The 22,932-nt window shown below is 39.7% G+C and overlaps 1 protein-coding gene across 4 annotated transcripts in view; it reads left to right on the forward strand.

The window, feature by feature from the left end:
• PAX3 (paired box 3) overlaps nt 1–22,232 on the forward strand; it is a 102,068-nt gene extending 79,836 nt beyond the window's left edge. For all 4 annotated transcript variants that reach the window (XM_030575172.1, XM_030575168.1, XM_030575171.1 and 1 more), the window contains 4 exons: nt 6,742–6,907; nt 8,053–8,267; nt 21,073–21,319; nt 21,868–22,232. In XM_030575172.1, the coding sequence (XP_030431032.1) occupies nt 6,742–6,907; nt 8,053–8,267; nt 21,073–21,319; nt 21,868–21,902 (663 nt within the window). In that variant the 3' untranslated portion in view covers nt 21,903–22,232. The remainder of the gene's footprint in view (nt 1–6,741; nt 6,908–8,052; nt 8,268–21,072; nt 21,320–21,867) is intronic.
• Nucleotides 22,233–22,932: the final 700 nt, after the last annotated feature.

The following is a 22,932-nucleotide window of genomic DNA, read 5'->3' on the forward strand; positions in this document are numbered from 1 at the left end:
GTAGACCAGGCCTTAGAGAACTCCTGACTCCAGAGCTGTCACTATCAATGCAGTGCCTTTTGCAGCACTAACTTAACACAAACACTTAAAGAAAAAAAAATCCCTAATGTAAAATAAAGAAAAACACTATGAAGCAAAGGGAACAAATTCTTTGGCTTAAGTTAGAAATGTCATTAACAATACATCAGTCTTTTGACTTTGATATATCTTCCAGGCTGCATTTAGTGCAAAATATCCACTAGTCTCTTGCAAAATTCACTTTTCAAATATTTTGCCCATTTGGTTGAACGATCTTACTGCCTTAAAAGCACATAGAAAACTCTCTGTTTATGATAAGACTGTTGAAATGTCAAGGCTAATTACATTAGTGTGATCCCAAGTGAATAACTGCATCTTTTAAGGAATACTCAGTCAAAATCTAGGAAATAGAACATTGGCTCGATCCGTTACAAACTGCTTAAACAAAATATGATAACAAAAGGCAAGACGTAAATATTATAAATTAGAGATAGAAAAGGTCTATTAGGTAATCTAGTCCATTCTTTGCCCGTGCAGAATTCTTCCCTTTAGCATATACCTGAGTGATTTCTCCAGTCTACTTTTAAAAGTGTCTCCACTGAGAGAGCCTCCAATATTTCCTTTAGGAGACTATTCCTCATTCTGTTATAATTCATTATCAGGAAAATATTACTGAGTATCAGCTTCGATGTCATCCTCTGTACCTAGGAAGACTTAAAGAAATCCTCTCCCTCTGTGTTTTTTTTTAACACTCTTCAAATATATTCAATTGTCAGTTCTTCTGTCGAAGACTGTAGAAACTTTTCAAAAGTACCTGAGTCCCATGTTCAAAAATGAGCAATTAGGAGCCTAAGTCTCATTGAAAGTCAATAGAAATTAAGCCTCTAAAGCTTGGATCCTCAAAAGTATTTAGCTGCCTAACTCCTATTGAAACCAGTGGAAGTTAGGTATCCAAATAGCTTTTAGGATCTGAGTCTAAGTACCTAAATCCCGCTGCTTCCAAGTCACTTAGGTACTTTGAAAAGTTTATCCTGTGTTTTTATATGTGTTTGCATTGCATCTAGCACGGTGATGCCCTTGTTAGGGCCTGTGTGTGCTACTATAATTCAAATATTAAATAATAGATCATATTTCCTATTAGGGGTCAAAACTGCATAGGGGTATTAACATATGCTTTGAATGTATGTTATGTGGCAGCCTGATTGTGCATCACTTTTGCTTGCACAAACAATTCATGGTGGTAGTGACTATTCTACATGTCACACTACAGTGCTCAGTGCTTAGGGTCTGCTCTCCCACTGATCAGTTCCTGCATTGATCCTTTGCCTGCTATTACTTGTGAGGGCTAGTTACACTGTATAATCAAAATGTAAAATAGCTGAGTAGTTGGTGTTTTGGTTCTACCAGATGTTATGGTGCAAAATGGACAAAGTTAACATTTGGTGATAATTATCATGCTCATAGCAGAGGAGTAAGGAAAGAATGCAAAGGCATTATAGGCTCTCCTAGATCTGAGGAAGTAATTCATTATATAGGGACTTTCACATAAGTTAAGTCAAAAGAATGGGAAACATACTACTTTTCTGACATGATGTATTGATGCTGTTTGAACTGCACTGTGAATGAAAAGGAAAGAGTTTCCAGTGTGTTTGCGTGTGATGGTGTGATTTTTGTTAAGCCTTGGGGCTGATTTACCACTGTGTTACTCCCGTTTTGCACCATCTAACTCCACTGATTTCAATGGAGTTACACAGTGGAAAACTGGAGTAACACAGATGTAAATCAGGTCTCCAGTGGTTACATATATAGTAAGGATCTAGCTCAGGGGTCGGCAACCTTTGGCCCGCGGCCTGGCAGGGTAAGCACCCTGGCAGGCTGGGCCAGTTTGTTTACCTGCCGCGTCCTCAGGTTCAGCCAATCGCGGGCATGGTTCGCCGCTCCAAGCCAATGGGGGCTGCAGGAAGAGGTGCGGGCCGAGGGATGTACAGGAGCCGCGATTGGCAGAACCTGCAGACATGGCAGGTAAACAAACCCGCCCGGCCTACCAGGGTGCTTATGGCAGCCTGTATGCCAAAGGTTGCTGATCCCTGATCTAGATAATATTTGTCAAGTATCAGAGGGTAGCCGTGTTAGTCTGGATCTGTAAAAGCAGCAAAGAATCCTGTGGCACCTTATAGACTAACAGACGTTTTGGAGCATGAGCTTTCGTGGGTGAATACCCACTTCCTCAGATGCATCTGAGGAAGTGGGTATTCACCCACGAAAGCTCATGCTCCAAAACGTCTGTTAGTCTATAAGGTGCCACAGGATTCTTTGCTGCTTTTATAGATAATATTTGTGAGCATGTTTACTTTGTCTTGAATTTTTCTGAAGTCATCTGACACTATAGGAAAATCTGAGATCTATAGCCTAATAGTAAAAGCTGTCATGCTACAATATCCAAGGTTATGGGTTCAAAACATCAGTGTGCTCATTTTTAAAAATTAAGGACCATTTGTACTGAGCTTATACCATTTGTACTGAGCCTTAACTTGTGGGACTTCATTCTCCTCTCTCAGTAATTTTGTACTGTTGTAACTCCATTTATTTCATTGTGGTTACTCCTGATTTACAGCAGCATGAGTGCAAAGAGAATCAGGCCAGTAGTTTCTATATAATTCTAAAATGGTTAATAGTTAGTACATTACATATGAAATGCATCATAATAAAACTGGCCCTTCATATGCAACGTTATAAACACCATCCTCTAGTCTAGTCCATACAGTCTTGTGGTTTGATGTAAAAGTCACAATGAGATTTACAAAGAAAGTCAAATTGAAAATATATATTTGTTTGTTAATTTTAAATTGTTTGGTTTGTAAATTCATTGAGCTGAAATTTATGAACTAAAACTCCACATCTATTTAGCATCTGACTAAACACTAGATGGCTTTAGTTAAATTCCTCTTCACTAAGTGGAAGTTCTGTTAATACTGCTCACTAGATTATGCAAAATCAATTTTCATAGATATTACCCAATAAAACTGCTGTCCCAATGTAGCATGTCCCAATTAAGTAGGATTACAGTAGTAATATTTTAGGCCCTGACAGGATCTATGCAGATTGGTTCCTGAACCTATGTAGAGCCCCACAGAAGTCAGTGGAGTGGCATGTCGGTACATCCATGGGAATATCCATTTGCAGGATCAAGACCTTACACTGTAAGTTTGTTAAAGCATTGTAAGCAGTCAAAAAGGCTAACAGTATGTTAGGATCTATTAGGAAAGGAGTAAAAAAAAAAGACAGAAAATATCATAATGCCACTTTAGAAATCCATGGTGTGCCCACACCCTGAATATTACATGCAGTTCTGGTCGCTCCATCTCAGAAAAAATATAGTAGAACTGGAAAATGGTTCAGAGAAGGGCAACAAAGATGATCAAGGATACAGAACAGCTTCCATATGAGGACAGACAAAAAGATTAGGGCTGTTCTAATTAGAAAAGAGTCGACTAAAGGGGATATTATAGGTCTATCAAATCATGAGTGATGTGGAAAAAGTGAATAGAGAGTATTATTTACTCTCTCACACAATACATGGCTGACCTCAGGCACAATGGAACTCTCTACAACAAGGATAAAGCTTGTCTGACTGGGAGAAAGGGCTTTCTCTGGGGTCAGTCCAGAACTGGAACAAACTCCCACAAATCTCACCAAACCTTCTGTTCCAAGTGGAAAGCACCTTTCTTCAGCGTGCATTCTCTAACAGAAACACAGAGCAGTGTATGTATTTAAAAGAGAAACCGAAAAAGAACAAAACCTAAACTGCACACACAATTCCCCCTAACCTTCCCTCCCACCCATGGGGGGAAGGAGAGGATGAGGGAGAAAACAAACCATATGGCAGATAATTGTCACATTGCTTAACATGATACTGGAAGAAGGTCAGATCCTTTGGAGTTGAGGGCACTAGAAGAACCTATACGGAGTAGAACTGAACTATTCTAGGATCTTTCTCCTTCCCTTTCCTCTATAAAATGGAGTTGATACCCACCTCACAGTGGTGTTGTAGAGCTCAATTAATGTTTATAAAACGTGTTAAGATTGTCACATAACCTGGTGACCTGAGGAAGGGAGAGTTGTGCAGAAGGTGCTGGTTAGTGAATGATTGGGGGGAGGGTGTCAATCATAGCTTGTGAGTAGGTGACGCTGCTACCCACTGCCTCCTCAGCTCCATTTCTCTTTTCTAGTCCCCATTTTGCCACTCTCTCTTTCCCTTTCATGCTTCCCCCAGGGCTCCTCTTCAGAGCTACCTCACTCCATCTTCTCCCTCTTGAACCCATTTCTCTTCCACAAGGTACCACATCTGCTTTATGCAGCTGCAGGGGCAACAAAAAGTAAATGTTTTATTGTGGGACTGATGAGGTAATTAAAGGGATTCAGAAGAGGGTGAATAAATATGTGACTCTGAAGGAAGAGAAAGATGGGGGTGAGAAATTGGTCAGGGCTTAGGCAGTCTGGAGGATAGGAAGAAGAGTCCAAAACTGGTGGCTCTGGGTCTGCCCTGACTGTTATTCACCAAATAATCCTCTCTTTATCCATTGACTCCTTGCCAGTTCAAGGAGACCCTAGGAATAACACTATGACCTTTGGGTTGTTCCAGAAGGGGAAGCACCAGGTGCAACAGAAATAAGGAGGGGTGCCTGTAGAGGAGGTGGAAAGGAGGTTCCATCAGTCCCCCTAGCCAAAATATCAGTCCAGCTTTGTGTGATGCTGTGAAACTGGGAAAGATACACCGAAACACTCAACACCGGCAGAAGAAGGGTCTAGATGGGGTCAGTTCTCATTATACAGTGGCACAGCCATGCAATTTGAAGTCCAATGGCTATGTATAGTCTCAGAGTGATGCCTGTGGAGCAGCATATGTGGGACAGACAGAGATTATGATCAGGGCCGGCTTTAGGAAGTGTGGGGCCCAATTCGAACAGTTTCGATGGGGCCCAGCAGGGATGACTTAAAAAAAAAAAGCCACGTGTAAAAAAACACGTGGGGCTTGTACTCACCGGGTGGTGCTCAGAGTCTTTGGTGGAACTTCGGTGGCAGGTCCTTCACTCGCTTCAGGTCTTCGGTGGCACTGAAAGACCCACCGCCGAAGTGCCGCCGAAGACCCGGAGTGCCGCCAGGTGAGTAAAAATTAAAAAGGCACCTCTTCCCCTGGCCAAGGAAGGGGTTCTCACTGGGCGCAGGGCCCTCTTAGACGTGGGGCCCGATTCAGGGGAATTGGTGGAATAGGCCTAAAGCCGGCCCTGGGCATGATGACCCAAACCTACCCAAGTGCTATTATGTCCCTTAGAATGCAGAATGCTTGAGAGGTGCAACACGGTAATGTCTTTCAGACATTGTATAGCATTATGTTTTCTGGCCACAAATCATGTCACTCCTAGAAAGCTGATTTGTATTATTTAGATTGGTGGTTCCCAACCTGGTCTGTAGAGCACTTGGTAGTGGTCAGTGATGAGCTGGCTGGTCACATGGGTCTAATTCTGTTCCTTGTTACCACCAGCTAAATTATATTTAAAAATAGCTAAACATAAATTAGACATTGTCTTAATATTAATTTTCCATGGAGTAATTGGTGCAGTTGCTGCAGGACTAGTATGTGATTGTGAGCGAGAAGGCGGGCAGTCTGCATAAATGTAAATGGGAGGGTAGACGGCTGTGAGATAATATACCTCTTAAGATGTGATCCACACTGAAAATGTGGGAGTGTCTCTGATTGACAAATAGGGCTAGAGTCTCACCTGGTATAAATCAGCATAGCTCCACTAAAGTCACATCAGCCCTGGCCCGTTACATTTTTTAACCATAAAAGAGAACTGCACTTGTCATAATTCATAACATACAATATATTTCTGACTAAGTAACAAGATCCTACTTTTTATTTCTCGCTGGTATTCCACTGTAAGTCAGTCACGGAGAACTTGGAACATGAATTGAAGATGGTTTGTCTGGAATTACTGTGTTTATTGAAGAAAAGTAGATTTCTAGATAAGATATGCATAGCTAATCCTAAATAATAGCTGGCTTGTGTCTCACACTGGAAACAAATTTCAAGAATGGTTCTATGTGAAAATATGATCCAGAGTTATGGAGTGTTAGAGTGAGGTGCTGCGTGCATAGAAGAGTGCATAAAAGCTGCTAGGAGGGACTGATTTAATTTGTGTACAAAGGCCTGTGGTGTTCACATTCCATGTTTAAAGTTCTATTCTGTATAGGTTATTGTACTGCCTTCATCACTGTAGCATCTGAGTGCCTTCCAAGAGTGCCTTAAATGGCAAGACTAACATCTGTTATGTTAGGCACTTAAATATATATTTAAGCATCTAAATAAGGGGGAATTGCACGTGCTCGTGAGACTTATTTAGTTGTCACCATATGGCTATAGGTACCTAACTTTAATCACCCCAGTTTGAAAATAGTAGGTTAAGTGAATTGGCAGAGGAGGAAGTGCCTGACATGGAGTTGGAGTGTAGGAGTTCTTGATTCTCAGTCCTGTATTCAGGCCACTAGATCAAGTAATGTTCTGCCATGGACTTATTTCATTGCCATGAAGATTGACTTGTGTGGTAGATATGGAGCTTTTAGCTTCTTTTCAAATGCAAAATACATTAAAAAGTACCATTATTTGTAATGTGTCTAAGTTAAATGTACAAAATCAAATGTACCTAATTAAAACATTTGTAGGTCTGGTTTAGTAACCGTCGTGCTAGATGGAGGAAACAGGCGGGGGCCAACCAACTGATGGCTTTCAACCACCTGATCCCAGGAGGATTCCCACCCACTGCCATGCCAACCTTGCCAACATACCAGCTATCTGAGCCCTCCTATCAACCCACCTCCATACCACAAGGTACAGTAGGGGGCAGATGTTTCATTTAAACGACGTTATCAGTAGTTTTCTATGTAAACCCACTTTAGAAACATTCTATTCTTCAAAGTTTGAAAATGGTTTGGATGAATGTAGGCCTCAAGCCAGCAAAACTCTTACATTGAACATATGACTATTCCCATTGGCTTCACTAGCTTGTTGCCGATTGCCTATGAATGGTGCCAGTGTCAGACTGACAGCCTTAGCTTGGAAACTGATGTCCCCTATCCCTGGGAGAGGTACTAGCATTGGCAGGGGTTGTGCAAATGTTCCCATCCTCTCCCACCATTATGTCTCAACTCTGCCATATCCCAATGCATGGTGGAGGATAGGTCTTCAATCACTATGTTCATTCAATCTTCTCTGTTGCTAGTGACAACTGCAAACTGGAAATTTTTATGCCTGATATGTGTCCAGTAGGAATTGGACTGAAGTTGCCAACCACCTCACACATGTACTGAATAGCCATCAGATGATGATAAGTTCAAGTTGCTACTAAAGAGGGGGTCCCAAACTTATCGATGGTTTGGGGAAAATGGAACTTAGATACATGCTACTTTTGATTTTGATCTTTCATAGGCAAAACCTGTCTGATAGGGTATTATAAAACCAGCTTCCTGCCTCCAAAAGCTTTGTCTATTGTAGAAGTGGGAGAAATCTGCAACTTTTTATCTAAGCCTCCTACCTGCTAAACATCAGTGATTTGATTAAAATGAGTGGCGGATAGTTTTACCAAACCAAAATCTGACCAGGGAAATTTTGCAACCCCCTCAACTTGTTTGATTACTAGTCACTACCAACCTGGGCTGAATTCCTACTGATGAACTGGGGAGGAAAGACTATATCCTTGTCCATTAGAAGAACATATGCCCATTAAGCATCATGTGAGAATCACATCTGTATGTAACTTTCACAATGTAAAAGAGGCTTATGTCATGTTTTGTTTCATGTTTTTTTTTCCTCCTGGCCAGTTAAATATTGAGTAATGTTAAATATTCACCTTTGGTTTGGCTAATATTTACCTACAAGTCCTGATCAGTTCTTCTCAGTGTTGAACTCTACACAGTGAATTGGTTATGTCAGAAAACTATGTGGAAAATGTATAAATGTGTTCCTTTCCCTTCTAGCTGTGTCTGATACAAGCAGTACAGTCCACAGACCTCAGCCGCTTCCTCCAAGCACTGTACACCAAAGCAGCCTCCCTTCGAATCCAGAGAGCAGCTCCGCATATTGCCTACCCAGCACCAGGCATGGATTTTCCAGCTATACAGACAGCTTTGTGCCTCCATCCGGGCCCTCAAATCCCATGAACCCTGCCATTGGCAATGGCCTTTCACCTCAGGTCAGTCCTGTGTTTTCAGACAGAGGATTTGCTGTATACCAGAACCAAAGAATCTATTCCCCGAGGCCATAGTATAATGAATTGCCAAATTTAAACCATAATGTATTCTTTATACAAGCCACATGATTTCAGTTTGCTAGCTTCCTTTTTTTCCTACTCGCTGCATCAAAACTCATAGCTTATCACATTTCATGTGACTTATAAAGTAATCGTGCACACTGCATGTTTACATTCAGTTATCAAGCATCCGTACTGTGTCACTATTTTCCTTGAGATCCATTCCTGGGCAAAGAAAGTTCAACAAGGGTGATCTTGTCTTGTCTAATCAGCTTTTTATGAATACAATGCCTTTTTAAGAGACTATAGGAGTTTTACAAAATGGCCCTAGAAGTAGCAGAGAAGTTATAGTGAGAGAGGCACAGCTGATGAGCAGTACACATTGGGATGAGCTATAATCAAGTTATAAATACACAAATTAAGAGACTTTCCATTCTTGGGAAATATATAAATGCTCAAATGCCATAATTGTTTTTCTAATTTGCGTAAGCTTTTCTTAGGAGATCATGTTAATAAATTGCCTTGATAATTGAGTGTCAAAAGGTTGGTTAAATTTCCTACAAGTGGCATCTGTTTGCAGTTGACATTATTAGCAATTGCTTAAATATACAGTACTTTAGTTTATTAGTGTGAGCTTCGCCCAGGTGTTTGGAAGAGCTGTCCACTAAATTCTGAGAAATGTCACAAAGGGGATGCAATCTATAATTACAATCAGGAATCTCTTCAGGGCTGAGAGTGAGAGTTTTAACAGCTTTATCATCTTTCTACCCTTTTTTCCTCTCAGTGGTTAGAAAAACAGAGAGAAGCTCAGAATGACACAAATGAAAAGTGAAAAGACAATTATACTCAATTACACACTAATCACTGACTATCACCACGGCCTAAGCAGTAAGAGGGCATTCTAATAGGCAGAAAATGAGATTTTAATGGCACAAAGGGTGGCCAAAATAACGACTCATATATCTTTGCCTCCTTCATTTTCTTCAACTTGTGGTTTGCATCTCGGGAATACAGTTCCTGGTTCCTGCATAACGGTGATAACTCTGTGCAGCTGAGAAGTTCAAAGGAATCGGAGTTGAAAAGAATGAATAGCAAAGGCAATGAAATAAACATTTTTGCCTAAAGGCAAAAGTTCATAAACCCTTTTTTGTAACAGTAAATGTAATTAAGTTTCATAGATTCCTATAGCACATAGTGGAATACAAAACTTTGTGGCTTTAAAACCTCTGTAGAAAAATACCAACATAAAAACAAATGGATGTACTTCCAACAAGACTTTAATGAATTTTGTTTTGAAGAATCCTAATTTCTAAATGCAATCTCCAACAAAAGGCATGACATTATATTAGTGGTTTCATTCTTTTAAATGACCAGATTCATAGTATGCAAGGCTTCCATAATTTAGACATAAAAATCTTTCCAGGGTTCTGAATTAATCCATCAGAGGCAGTTTTCAACGCCATTTTTAGTGTCAGTTCCAGCTATCAAGAAGTGTAATTTTTTTCTTTCAAAAAGCTTTTATTCAATGTGATATGAAAGTTAAGTATTACATTGAAGAAGTCCTGTGACATTTTGGTAAAGTGAGATCATTACCAAAAGGAATTGGTGGGACAAGTTTTCACGCCCAATATCTTATTGTGACCATTCTGTATTCAAAAGGCGATCTTAAAACAGATAAAACAGACACAAATAGTTTCTGTGATCTCCAGTTCTTGGAACCCAGCCTTGATTCAGCGGTCACAATTGTCTTCATATTATGAAAGTTGATCTGTGCTCCTTTTAAATTCCCCTGCCTTCCCTCATCCCAGTGCTTAGAACAGAGATTGGCAACATTTGGCACGCGGCCCACCAGGGAAAGCATCCTGGTGGGCCGGGCCAGTTTGTTTACCTGCCATGGCTGCAGGTTCAGCCGATCGTGGCTCCCACTGGCCACGGTTCACCGCTCTTGGCCAATGGAGGGCTGCGGGAAGCAGCGTGGGCCGACGGATGTGCTGGCTGCCACTTCCCGCCAGCCCCATTGGCCTAGGACGGCTAACAGCAGCCAGTGGGAGCCATGATTAGCCAAACCTGTGGACGCCGTAGGTAAACAAACTGGCCTGGCCCGCAAGGGTGCTTACCGTAGTGGGCCGCATGCCAAAGGTTGCCGATCCCTGGCTTAGAATTTCTAGCTCTGCTTTGCACCTTTACCATGGGCCATAGAGGAAAGTTGGTCAATAGAAGAGAGTGCTAATGTCATTTGTTCATCACATGCTCAGTCACATCCATTCAAGTGGAGAGAGCTTTTGGAAGTTTATTGGCCTCAGTATGAAAATCTTTCAAGTTAAACAAATGCTGAAGAAGATCCTCAGACAGCATGGCAAAAAATGTTTAGACAGAACTGGCCTTTGGGCCGTGTTAAACTCATGGCTCTGGGACCCCCAGATTTAGGAGAAGCTCATGTTTTCATAAGTCAATCTCTATCCCTTTTGCTGGCCAGAATCACCCTGAAGATATAAATTGCCCTAAACTAATTGCTGGAGTTGAAAGGAACAAGCAGCTGGGTTCCACTTCTGCAGCAGGAAGCTCCAAGGGATGCCAGACACACACTGGTAATAAATAAAATATCAGTTAGATTGGGGATGTGCCCCAAATAATAATTTTGCCAATCCTCCCCCAAATCCTTGGTTCAACCCTCCACTGAGTTCTTTGCTCCTCGTGGACAGGAAATAATTCTGTCTGGACTGAGATGGCAATATAAATTGTTTCTCAAGCCTGTCCAAAAATTCTAAAGCCAATTCTGCATTTAGGATTTTATCAAAGAAAAGGTAGTGGGAAATTTCCCAGGGAGACACAGGCCCTAAGTTGGTAGAGCTGGGAGTGAGAAAAGGTTTTTAATGAGAAATCAAGAGCTTCTTTCCTTGCTGGGGGATTTTGATCCTACTGAATCTGAGTAATGATGATGTCTACACCTATGACTATCTCCCTCTAGCAAGCATTATAGAAAAAGTATATACAAAACACAGCTGAATTTATGGTGAATTATTTCAAGGAAGAAGAAAAAAATTACACTCCCTCTGGAGAGATCCTTTGTGGTAAATAGAGTCCAGTGATATATACAGCAAAGACTGGTATTAAGATTCACAGGACCTGATTCTCAGATGATGTAAAATACCATAGCTCCATTGACTTCAGTTTGTACCAGGCGAGACTCTGGCCCACAGTTCTCTGAACTCATTTTATTTTAATGCAGGGTATTCCATTTCTATTTTTGCTCCTGAGCCTACTGACAATTAAGTTTCTGGTTTAAGACAAACATTGTAGTCAATTTGAGATCAAAGGGAGAAACATTACAAGAGGTGCTATGGTGCTATAGTTTTGTTATTGTTTGTTCATTTTCTCACTGTAGTAACAAACTTTGATCAGAATCTCGCATGTGTCTTCATATTTTTTGGGTTGAGGTGGTGAAAGGATGGAATGTCAGCAGCCAATACACCGGGCTTTCTGTGCTAGTTACTCTCTGGAAAGTAAGATAAAGGTTTATGTGTGCAAGTTTAAAACAAAGAGACGAGTAGGAAGTCCTAACTGTCTTCCTAGCATTCAGCACTTTCAGAACAAAGAGATGGTCTGCAGATCTCATCAGGGTGATTGAGTATTGGTCTGCTAAATCTGTTTTATCCATTATTACCTGGCTGTGGTGAGAAATCCTCTCTGTTATAGACTTACAAAGGGTTGATCTTTATAGAAACAAGGCAATGATTAATAGTGCAGGGAATTGTCCTTGTTTGCATTTTACAAAAAAAAAATAAAAATCCATCTCTGCCAGTGGTGCTTTTTAAGTATAATGTCAGAATTGAGATTATTAGTGTGTAATGTATGTAAATTGCATATTTTGTGTTGGCTATGCCTATTATGCAGCTTCTTGGTTTTCATGCATATATTTATTGGAATATTGTAGTTCCCTTTCAAATTAAATTTCAATTGCTCAGTGCATTTTCTTTTGACAAACATTTGTTAATCCTGAAATTTATTAGGGAGTAGCATGTGTACAGAACTCAAGAAGTTTTCTGATTTGGCATGTCATTTTCAGATCATGGCATTAACAATTACCTCAGATTCTTCAGATGTAAGGCAATGACTCTTTGTCAAAACATGTTTCTTTCAATTGAAAGTGTATGGTCTTACTACAGATCTGATTATTACAAAGATAGGATTTCATCATTTTAATTTTTTTTATATAAGTTGAGGAAAAAAATCTCTTTCAGTGTGGCATGGGAATCCTTTGACCTTTTCTTGTTCTCTTTATAAATGTAAAGGCAGTAAAGTTTACCCAGATCCATGTGGTTCAGGCAGTTCCCGTTTCTAAAGAGTGCTATTTCAGAATCTATTTGGGCTCAGATCCAGACACAAGAATATTTTTATTGTTGTTGTTAATCAGGCCACTCCTTTTCTACATTTACAAATCCACATAGGTTGCAAAGCCTTAAATATCCACTGTTAAAAGAAGAACATCAAGGAGTCTGATGGCACCTTAAAGACTAACAGATTTATTTGGGCATAAGCTTTCGTGAGTAAAAAAACCTCACTTCTTCAGTTGCATCTGAAGAAGTGAGGTTTTTTTACCCACGAAAGCTTATGCCCAAATAAATCTGTTAGTCTTCAAGGTGGCACCAGACTCCTTGTTGTTTTTGTGGATACAGATTAACACAGCTATCTTCTGATACCTGTCACTGTTAAAAGCTTTAACCACTAAGAACCAGAAGAGCAGGTGGTTGTAACCTGTTTCCTGATGGATATATTTTTTCACCCCATCCACCCTAGCAAACCACTAAATCCTCACTTCCCAAAAGCGAGTCACACTAATAGAATTGGAGACTGTATGTGGTGTCCTTTCACGTTGGTAAATGCATTGGTTGTGTTAGTTGCACAGTTGCATCAGAGGGCACAGTGCCCTCCAGCATACTTATCAATTCTCACACTTTAACTGGCACTCAGCAATATTCTGAAGTAAAACTACAACCTTTCCCTTGAACAGCATTGAACATTAGAGATGTTTCACAGCTTCTTCTTGGAATGTCCAAACATTTCATTGTCTAAACCAAAGAATTATTCGCTAACCGTTTCAGTGAGGCATGGTGCTTTCTTGGATGATTGTGTTCTGTATGAGTGCACTTGGTTTTTATCAGCTCAAGACATGTCAGCTATTGAATTAGGGCAGTGTTTCCCAAACTTGGGACGCCGCTGGTGTAGGGAAAGCCCCTGGTGGGCCGAGCCGGTTTGTTTACCTGCCCCATCCGCAGGTCTGGCCGATTGCGTCTCCCACTGGCTGTGGTTCGCTGCTCCAGGCCAATGGGAGCTGCTGGGAGTGGCAGCCAGTATGTCCCTCGGCCTGTGCCGCTTCCAGCGGCCCCCATTGGCCTGGAGCAGTGAACTGCGGCCAGTGGGAGCCGCGATTGGCCGGACCTGCGGACATGGCAGGTAAACAAACTGGCCGGTCCACCAGGGGCTTTCGCTACGCAAGCGGCTCCCAAGTTTGGGAAACACTGAATTAGGGCCTTTCAGTTAGAAGAAAGATGCACTGATGTTGCTTTATTAAATTCTGTTTTTATAGGAAAAGTCAAGAACAAATAGTTGAAAACGTACATTGCCTCATTAAAATGAAATGAATAAAAACAGTAGGTTCCTTTACTATGCATAATTGCTGTAATAAAATTGTTCTACATCTGTTTGCCCACAGAAATACATTTTTTTTGTTGGATCAGTCTAGCAGAGCCTATACCAATCAAAAGCTCATGATGTGGGTCAAGAGTGGTCTTAGCTTCTAGCATTATTCAACTGGTGACCAACTGGCATGAACCAGAAGTCCTGGATTTCTTAACTAGGGAGGCAGTTTGTTCACATTGTATAATTTGCCTGAGCACGAGTTGCCTGAGAAAAGCCATAGATGTAAATAATGATGTTATTATTGCAAACACTTGGAAGGTGGTAAGGTGATAGGGAATAGCCAGAATGGATTTGTAAAGAACAAATCTTGTCAAACTAATCTGATAACATTCTTTGATAGGATAACGAGCCTTGTGGATAAGGGAGAAGCGGTGGATGTGATATACCTAGACTTTAGTAAGGCATTTGATACGGTCTCACATGATATTCTTATAGATAAACTAGGAAAGTACAATTTAGATGGGGCTACTATAAGGTGCGTGCATAACTGGCTGGATAACCGTACTCAGAGAGTAGTTATTAATGGCTCCCAATCCTGCTGGAAAGGTATAACAAGTGGGGTTTCGCAGGGGTCTGTTTTGGACCAGCTCTGTTCAATATCTTCATCAACGATTTAGATGTTGGCATAGAAAGTACGCTTATTAAGTTTGCGGACGATACCAAACTGGGAGGGATTGCAACTGCTTTGGAGGACAGGGTCAAAATTCAAAATGATCTGGACAAATTGGAGAAATGGTCTGAGGTAAACAGGATGAAGTTCAATAAAGATAAATGCAAAGTGCTCCACTTAGGAAGGAACAATCAGTTTCACACATACAGAATGGGAAGAGACTGTCTAGGAAGGAGTATGGCAGAAAGAGATCTAGGGGTCATAGTGGACCACAAGCTTAATATGAGTCAACAGTGTGATACTGTTGCAAAAAAAGCAAATGGGATGCATTAACAGGTGTGTTGTAAACTAGACACGAGAAGTCATTCTTCCGCTTTACTCTGCGCTGGTTAGGCCTCAACTGGAGTATTGTGGCCAGTTCTGGGCACCGCATTTCAAGAAAGATGTGGAAAAATTGGAGAGATTCCAGAGAAGAGCAACAAGAATGATTAAAGGTCTTGAGAACATGACCTATGAAGGAAGGCTGAAGGAATTGGGTTTGTTTAGTTTGGAAAAGAGAAGACTGAGAGGGGACGTGATAGCAGTTTTCAGGTATCTAAGAGGGTGTCATCAGGAGGAGGGAGAAAACTTGTTCACCTTAGCCTCCAATGATAGAACAAGAAGCAATGGACTTAAACTGCAGCAAGGGAGATTCAGGTTGGACATTAGGAAAAAGTTCCTAACTGTCAGGGTAGTTAAACACTGGAATAGATTGCCTAGGGAAGTTGTGGAATCTCCATCTCTGGAGATATTTAAGAGTAGGTTAGATAAATATCTATTAGGGATGGTCTAGACAGTATTTGGTCCTGCCATGAGGGCAGGGGACTGGACTCGATGACCTCTCGAGGTCCCTTCCAGTCCTAGAGTCTATGAGTCTACGTTAAGCACATGGGGTTTTATGTTGATTTCATCATTCCGTTTCCTTAGTTTGATGGAAACAATTGGAATTTTGTGGTCTCATAATTACTATCAGACAAGCATAACATTGGCTTAATTTTTCAAAAATGCTTACTGACTTTGGATGTTTTCATTTGTGGATGCCTAGCTTAAGATACCTTGAAGAGGACCTGATTGTCAGAGGGCAAGTGCTCATCAATTCTGAAAATTAGGTCTCTTGAAAGTGTCATAAGCTGACCACCTGTAAATTGAAGTCCCCAAAATCGCTGTTCATGTCCGAAAATTTAAGCCAGCATTATTTTTGTGTCTCAGTAACCATGAGATAATCAAATGGTATAATTTGTTGTAGTACCTTTTCTACAGACACTGAAATGTAGAAGTAAGATGTGACTTAATCACATTCATTTCTTGAATTTGACAATTTTCACCATGTGACAGGTCCTCAAACAGTATTATATAAGATTCATTTTTGGTTGTAAACATTCCTACAACTCATCTCTCACTTTATTTGGGCCATAGAGTAAGAAATTATTCGCCTCCGAAGCTTCTGATACTCTTAATCTGTACAGTTTAAAACACTCATAATTTTCTGTGTGCTAAACTTATCTCTGTCACACAATGGGCTGAAATTTTTTGCACAAAATGTTTTTCAGGTGAAAAATAGGTTACCCACCACAAAACAGGACTTTGCACAAAAAAATTATCAACATCTTCAAACTTTTCTTATTTTCAGTAATTATTGTGGAATATTTTAATCAATAATTTAATTACATTGTATCAAAATATTACTGAACATTTTTGTTTACCAAAAACATGGTTTTCTGTAAATGAAATGTTTGATTCCTCCACCCAAAAAAACCCCAACAACCGGATAATGTTTCTTTTTTCACAGAATTCAAAACAGAACTAATTTTAATATTTCCCACAAAACGTATTCCTCTCGCTTCTCCTCCCATGATACTTGCCATTTAGGGTAGACTCTGTCTCATATATGTGTCTGGCTGAAAGTGATCATGATCAATCAAAACAAATTTGATCCAAATTTCACATTCAGATTTTTTAAATGTTAACTTAGTTCTTTGATGCATTAAAACTCTCCTTCTTTAAAATGTGCTCTTTTTTGATGTGATATTTTGATTCTCAGAGATTTTCTGCAGTGAAGAGTTAACAGCAGGTAATGTCATTCATCTTAGAAGCAGTTTGAAATTTTCTGTGTTAGTGATGAATGAGGGTATCTGACCCACATCTGTTTTACATTAGAATGGAACATTGCCCTGACATCGTTAGGAGCATTTGTCAAGATTCCCTGGACAGAGCTTCTGTAAATTACATGCTGCAAATGTGTCAGGGTCAGATAAGAGGATATCATTAACTCCACTAAAGTTTACTCATGATTCTGTCAGCTCAACTTAATACGTTAACTGCTAACAATTTTCCTTGAGCTGTTTCATTAAATCTTTCGTTTAGAGAAGGGTGGAAAAAAAATGTATCACTGTGTCCAAGAATATTACTCATGTTCTTTTCTCATAAATCATATTAATTGCAGGTATGGTCACAAAGCATATTAAATGCAGGCATGCGTAAATGAATTAAAACACATGAGAATTTTATTATGCCTCTGGTTGATCCAACCTACTAAAATACCAACCACATTAACTGGCATAATGTTTAATTTAAATGGAATAAGCTTTATCTCAGTTTAATGGGCTTTATTTTGTTGATAATAGATATATTTTATGTAATAGTTGATAATGAAGCCAGTGTTGCCTACATACTTTTAAGGCTTTTATCAGTCACTTCTACTTATAAATACTGAGGCATGACCTCAACTGGTGTGAATCTCTGTTGACTTCAGTGGAACTACGTTCATTCCCACAGCTGAGAATTTGTTGTAAAAAAAGTGGAGAGGGTTTTTTGTGTTTGTTTTTGTTTTGAGGAAGGGAGGTGGAAATTGCTCAATGAAATGTTTCTGTCTATTGTCCTTGTTGCAGTTCACTTTATTTATTAGAAAGAAATTTTGTCTGGAAACAAGATTGAATTTAGAGATACATAGTCTTAGAATATAATTGTCTATAAACTATTAATATTGTATTTTGTTATATTAACCGAAAGGCTGTGTATTACTTCAAGGATATTCCCTGTATTCCTTATCAAGCCAAACTTGAAATCACATGCCACATAGCAAACATTTGTTTTTTATTGTTCTGCTTTAATCATGAACATTATGCAGCATGTGGCCAAAACCTTAAGATTTGATTTTTGACCTCATTAAAATTCAGCATGAATAAGAACTGCAGCATTTGGCTCTAAAGACATAGGGCCTGAGCCAACATTCGTTTAAGTCAATGTGAATCTTTTTATTGATTGTAATGGGAGCTGAATCATGCCCATAATGAATATGTAAATAATTTGGTTTTACACGTTCGGGGCCAGACCCATTGTTGGAATAAATCTGTGTAGCTCCATTTACCCTGGGGGGGGAGAGAGGGGCTCTGCTGGTTTTTATCAGTGGAGGTTCTCACCTTCAGCATCCAGACCTGGAAGTAATAGAGTGCGTCCTGTGAGGTGCTGAGCACCATCTAATCCATGGAGGGCAGTAGAAGTCACAGCTTGCAGGATTGGACCTTTAATGGCTTTCTAATTGATTAGGTGAAAGTCATTCATGCCCTTCCTGTAACTCCTCGCATGGGTGATAAGGTCATGACACATACCATAAGAGAGACTTCTGCCTTTAGGCTACTTCCCTTATAGCTTTCAAACAGACATGACTAAAAATCTAATTATTTAGATGCTAATCAACTGCAGGATGATTCCTAAGGCTTCTGAAGAAGACATTTCTGAGAAGACAATTACTGTTCAAAATCAAATGTTTCAGCCTTGAAGATATAGTGCTGCCACTGTTGTCAAGATGGTTAAAGGCGTCTGATTTATTAGGTGCATCTGCACTTGATTAGAGATGACTGACAACTTGAGTTAATCTATGGTGAATTTGGAATGAGATCCCATCTAATACCAGTACATTTCAACTTTCAGTGGCTACATGGCTGGCAAAAGAGTAAATCTTCTAAAGGTGGGCCTGAACTAAAATACCAGATACAAGCACACCTGACGTTTAGAATCTGGTCCAAATCCCCATTTAAAGCCGGCTCCCTAGCGCTATAATAGGTCACACCAAAACCCTGGATCAAAACACTCCCAAACTTTGGGTTGTTCATAATTTGCATCTAGGTCCAAATGTATCTTGGGGCCCTTTCTATTGAGAACAGAAGTAGAAAAAGTCAGAACTACTTTAAGAAGTAGTTTAAGGTGATGGGCATAAACACGTTCACCCACACAGTCCTAAGAGTTCTTACTCAGGCAGCCAGCATATCCTCGGCCCACGTCGCTTCCTGCAGCCTCCGTTGGCCTGGAGCGGCGAACTGCGGCCAGTGGGAGCTGCGATCAGCCGAATCTGCTGACGCTGCAGGTGAACAAACTGTCCCAGTGGATTTCCCTGGCAGGCCACGCGCAAAAAATTGCCAATCCCTGGGCTACACTACAGTTACTATTGCAGCACAGCTCTGGTGGTAGCTATGTTGATAGAAGAATTCTTCCATCCACATTGCTGCATCTATATTGCAGGTTAGGTCATCCTAATCTCATCATGTAGAGCACAAATTTTTCACAGCCCTGAGCAACATAGCTAGATTGGTCTAATTTTTAAGTGTAGATTAGGCCTAAATGTGCTAGCAGAAGGGAGTAGTTCTAAGAGCTGTGCTTGTCTTTACCATATGCTGTGAAAATACAGAAGTCCTTTGAAAAGAAACATACATCAAGCTATAGTACAAGGAAGAGATGTGCAGAAATAAGGGATTTAGCAGCACAAGTACAATTAATTTGTGCTCCTAAATCACTTAGGTGCTCTTGAAAAATCTCTCCCTGAACTTCCATAGGAAATTCCAGCCAGAGGATTGAATTTTTAGATACAAGTACATGTTTTCAAGCAATCTAAAGTCTTTTTTTTTTTTTTTTTTTTTTTTTTTTTTTTTTTTTTTTACTGATCTTGACTTTCTGGTTAATTTCTTAACTACATTTATCTATAAGACATTACAAGAGTCATTGGAGGCTTGAAGCCAAGCTAGAAAGAGAAACACTACTGTTGTTCTTTAGGAGTGAATTGGCTAGGGAGTCTGTGGCATGACTCTGACAACAGCAAGCACTGTAACCTTTTTCTTCTATCAGAGGGATAGCCGTGTTAGTCTGTATCCACAAAAAAAAGAGTCCAGTGGCACCTTAAAGACTAACAGATTTATTTGGGCATAAGCTTTCGTGGGTAAAAAACCCACATCTAGTATTCTCCTACAGACAAGCACATGCTTCATACCAGCAGCGCATGAGTTATAGGCGCTCTTCCCCTAGCCAGTAGACAAACATTTTTTGGGTGCTAGGATTTTTCTCTGGCTCTGCATTTGGAGGGCTGCCTGTAGTATGTAGCGACCACATTGAAGCTGAACAAATGTTAATTAATAAGTTTTTGGGGGCAGGGATCATTTGTTTGTGGTGTGTTTGTACAGCACCTACCCAGTGGGGTCCTAGTCCAGGCCTGGGGCTTTGAGGCAAATGTAAATAATAATAAACTATTTTGCCCCATTGTTCAGTCAGCCCTAGACTTTAGTTTCTGTTGGGAATTTTTCATCAATATAGTTACAGATTATTTTCCCCACTCTTCTAAAGCAAAAATAAATATTTGATGAAAACAAGTTTACAATGACATCATGGGGGGAAAAAAGAAGAAAAAATAATTTATATAAAGAGATGATATCTAGGAAAAAAACGGCCCCATTAGAAAAGAGGAGCTGTTTATATGGTCAAGTTGACTAGAGCAGTCAGTGGGGCTCGATTTCATGTACTACCCCATTTCACAGCTCCTATGTTATGATTTAAGAGCCTCAACATGGGAACCTAAGATATCCCTAATTAATTACGCATTTTTAAATTGGCCATATAAATACCTCACTCTTTTCTAATGTGGCTACTTTTACAGTTATTTCTGTTCTGGTTGCACTGTTCCTTATCAAGAATACACAATGGCTTGAGTTGGAGAATAAAGCATGATGAAGATTTTGTGTTTGGGGAACAGCATCATAAGAAAACTTGGACTGTGACCGATGATCTATTTTCTCTTTTTCTTTTTTATCATCATCAAGTCCTCAATGAATAAACATCCATAGGAATTCCAGCTGTGACATGTGATCAGACATTTTAAGAGCATAAAAGGTGGTTTGTTTGTTTGTTGTCCCACCTGTATGCCTGTACATTATTTTTCTGGAATGCCAGCCATCAGTTACTATTTAGATGCATGATGTAATTCTTTGAATTAGGAACCTGAAGTGCAGGTTAAATACCAAGTAATAGATATCATGGGAAATTAAATAACAGACACTAGTTGTTCTTGCAGCTGTATATGAAATATAGTTCTTAATGCATTTTAACCTTTATTTGTTACTATACGTTTTATTTTAGGTAATGGGCCTCCTGACTAACCATGGTGGTGTACCTCACCAGCCTCAAACTGATTATGCCCTCTCACCCTTAACTGGGGGCCTAGAACCAACCACTACTGTATCAGCCAGCTGCAGTCAGAGACTAGATCATATGAAAAGTTTAGATAGCCTGCCTACATCACAGTCCTACTGCCCACCAACTTACAGCACTACCGGTTACAGTATGGAGCCTGTCACAGGATACCAGTATGGACAATATGGACAAAGTGAGTACCAGGTTGATATTTATGCTGTGCAATGACTGGGTCATATCCTTAGTAAGGTAACTATCTAGCTACAGTATATTTTTCTTCTGGTAACAAAGGAAATGGGGAGGATTGATTCTAACCTATGACTTTTTCTTCTCTTCATAATAGAACTATGTTTGCTGCTAAGATAACTGATTGTTCAAGCAAGATTTCTGCTGCATAATTATTTTCTGAAGTGATGTCAACAACATCTTGATGTTATTAATTGTTGAGACATGAAACCTGATTGCCATTAGGTAAAACATAAGGGTTGTCCAAAATGAAATAACCACTGGCATTCCAGTATTAGAAACACATGTTTTTAATGAGGTCAGCTCAAGAATCATTATAGTATATAATCCCAGATACATAGAGTTTTGTCAAACTTGTCCTAGGAATAAAAATATTAGTCCTTTTCCTTTGATATATTTGTATTAAATATGACAATGTCAACCTGTAGTTGACATTGCCCCTTACTGTGAGGTTGTCACAGCATGACTTGAAGAACTTCTTTTGCTTTCTTACAGGTGCCTTTCATTATCTGAAGCCAGATATTGCATAAATGAACTGTCCACTTCAAGTTAAAGCTTGTCTTGTTTCTGGTCTCACTCCAGTGCTTGGATGGGAGGGATCTTCTCACCAAAATGCAACCCAATCTGGGGCAATCACAACAGAGATACAGGATCCTTCTGTTCTTTTCTCCCGTCATTGCTTTCGATAGACATTTGGACCTATTGGACGTAACAGTCCAGAAGACAAAGACCAAGAGCAATAAAAAAATAGACAAATAAACAAATACAACACAGTTCAGCGTGGGCAAGTATAAAAAATGCTGAAGAATTTAAAATCACTGACTTGACAAGCATTCCGTTTTTATGTTGCTGAAAAAGCATGCACTGATTTGGACAAACAAAATATTCTAAAACTTAACAGTTGAGCTCTGCAAACTCGGACTCTTGACATCCGATGCTGACTTTATTCTAACATTAAAACTGCTCAGTTTCTGAAGCATGAGCAGGAGAACATTTTGCTTTTACACACTGGAAATTGACATCAAGAAGAAATGTCATGGTCTGTAGGAAGCTAGGATAGATGTAAAAGACTTCCAGAACAAGTTAATGGTTATCTTATCATTCTTTTGTAATCATGTTGTCAAGAAATGTCACATATAAGTTTTGCTTTACAATGAACAAGATATTGTGTAACATGAAGAAATTTTTTTGCAATTTGCGTGTGTGAAGTTTTCCTAATCCATGTTACATTCTGAAACAAACAAGGAAAAGGAAACAACAACAACGACAACAAAACAAAGTGACTTTGATTTCCACAACTGCCTAACAATGTGCAATACTGTGTACCTCACACAAGCTTTGGGATCATCCAAAGTGATATAGATAGAACTATATTTTTGCAGGTACTTTTATTTTTGCAGTACATATTTCATTATGATAAAATGCAGAAGTGGTGCAGTCCGTAGTACAACAGAATCTGGCTCACGAGTCATGACCATTTTCAGGAAACAATACATTTGAAATGATTACGTTTACATTCTCTTTTAGTGATGTACAGGACATGAACAGAGATGTCCCTGT

The sequence above is a fragment of the Gopherus evgoodei genome, chromosome 9 (assembly GCF_007399415.2).
Source record: "Gopherus evgoodei ecotype Sinaloan lineage chromosome 9, rGopEvg1_v1.p, whole genome shotgun sequence".
Classification (NCBI taxonomy): domain Eukaryota; kingdom Metazoa; phylum Chordata; order Testudines; family Testudinidae; genus Gopherus; species Gopherus evgoodei.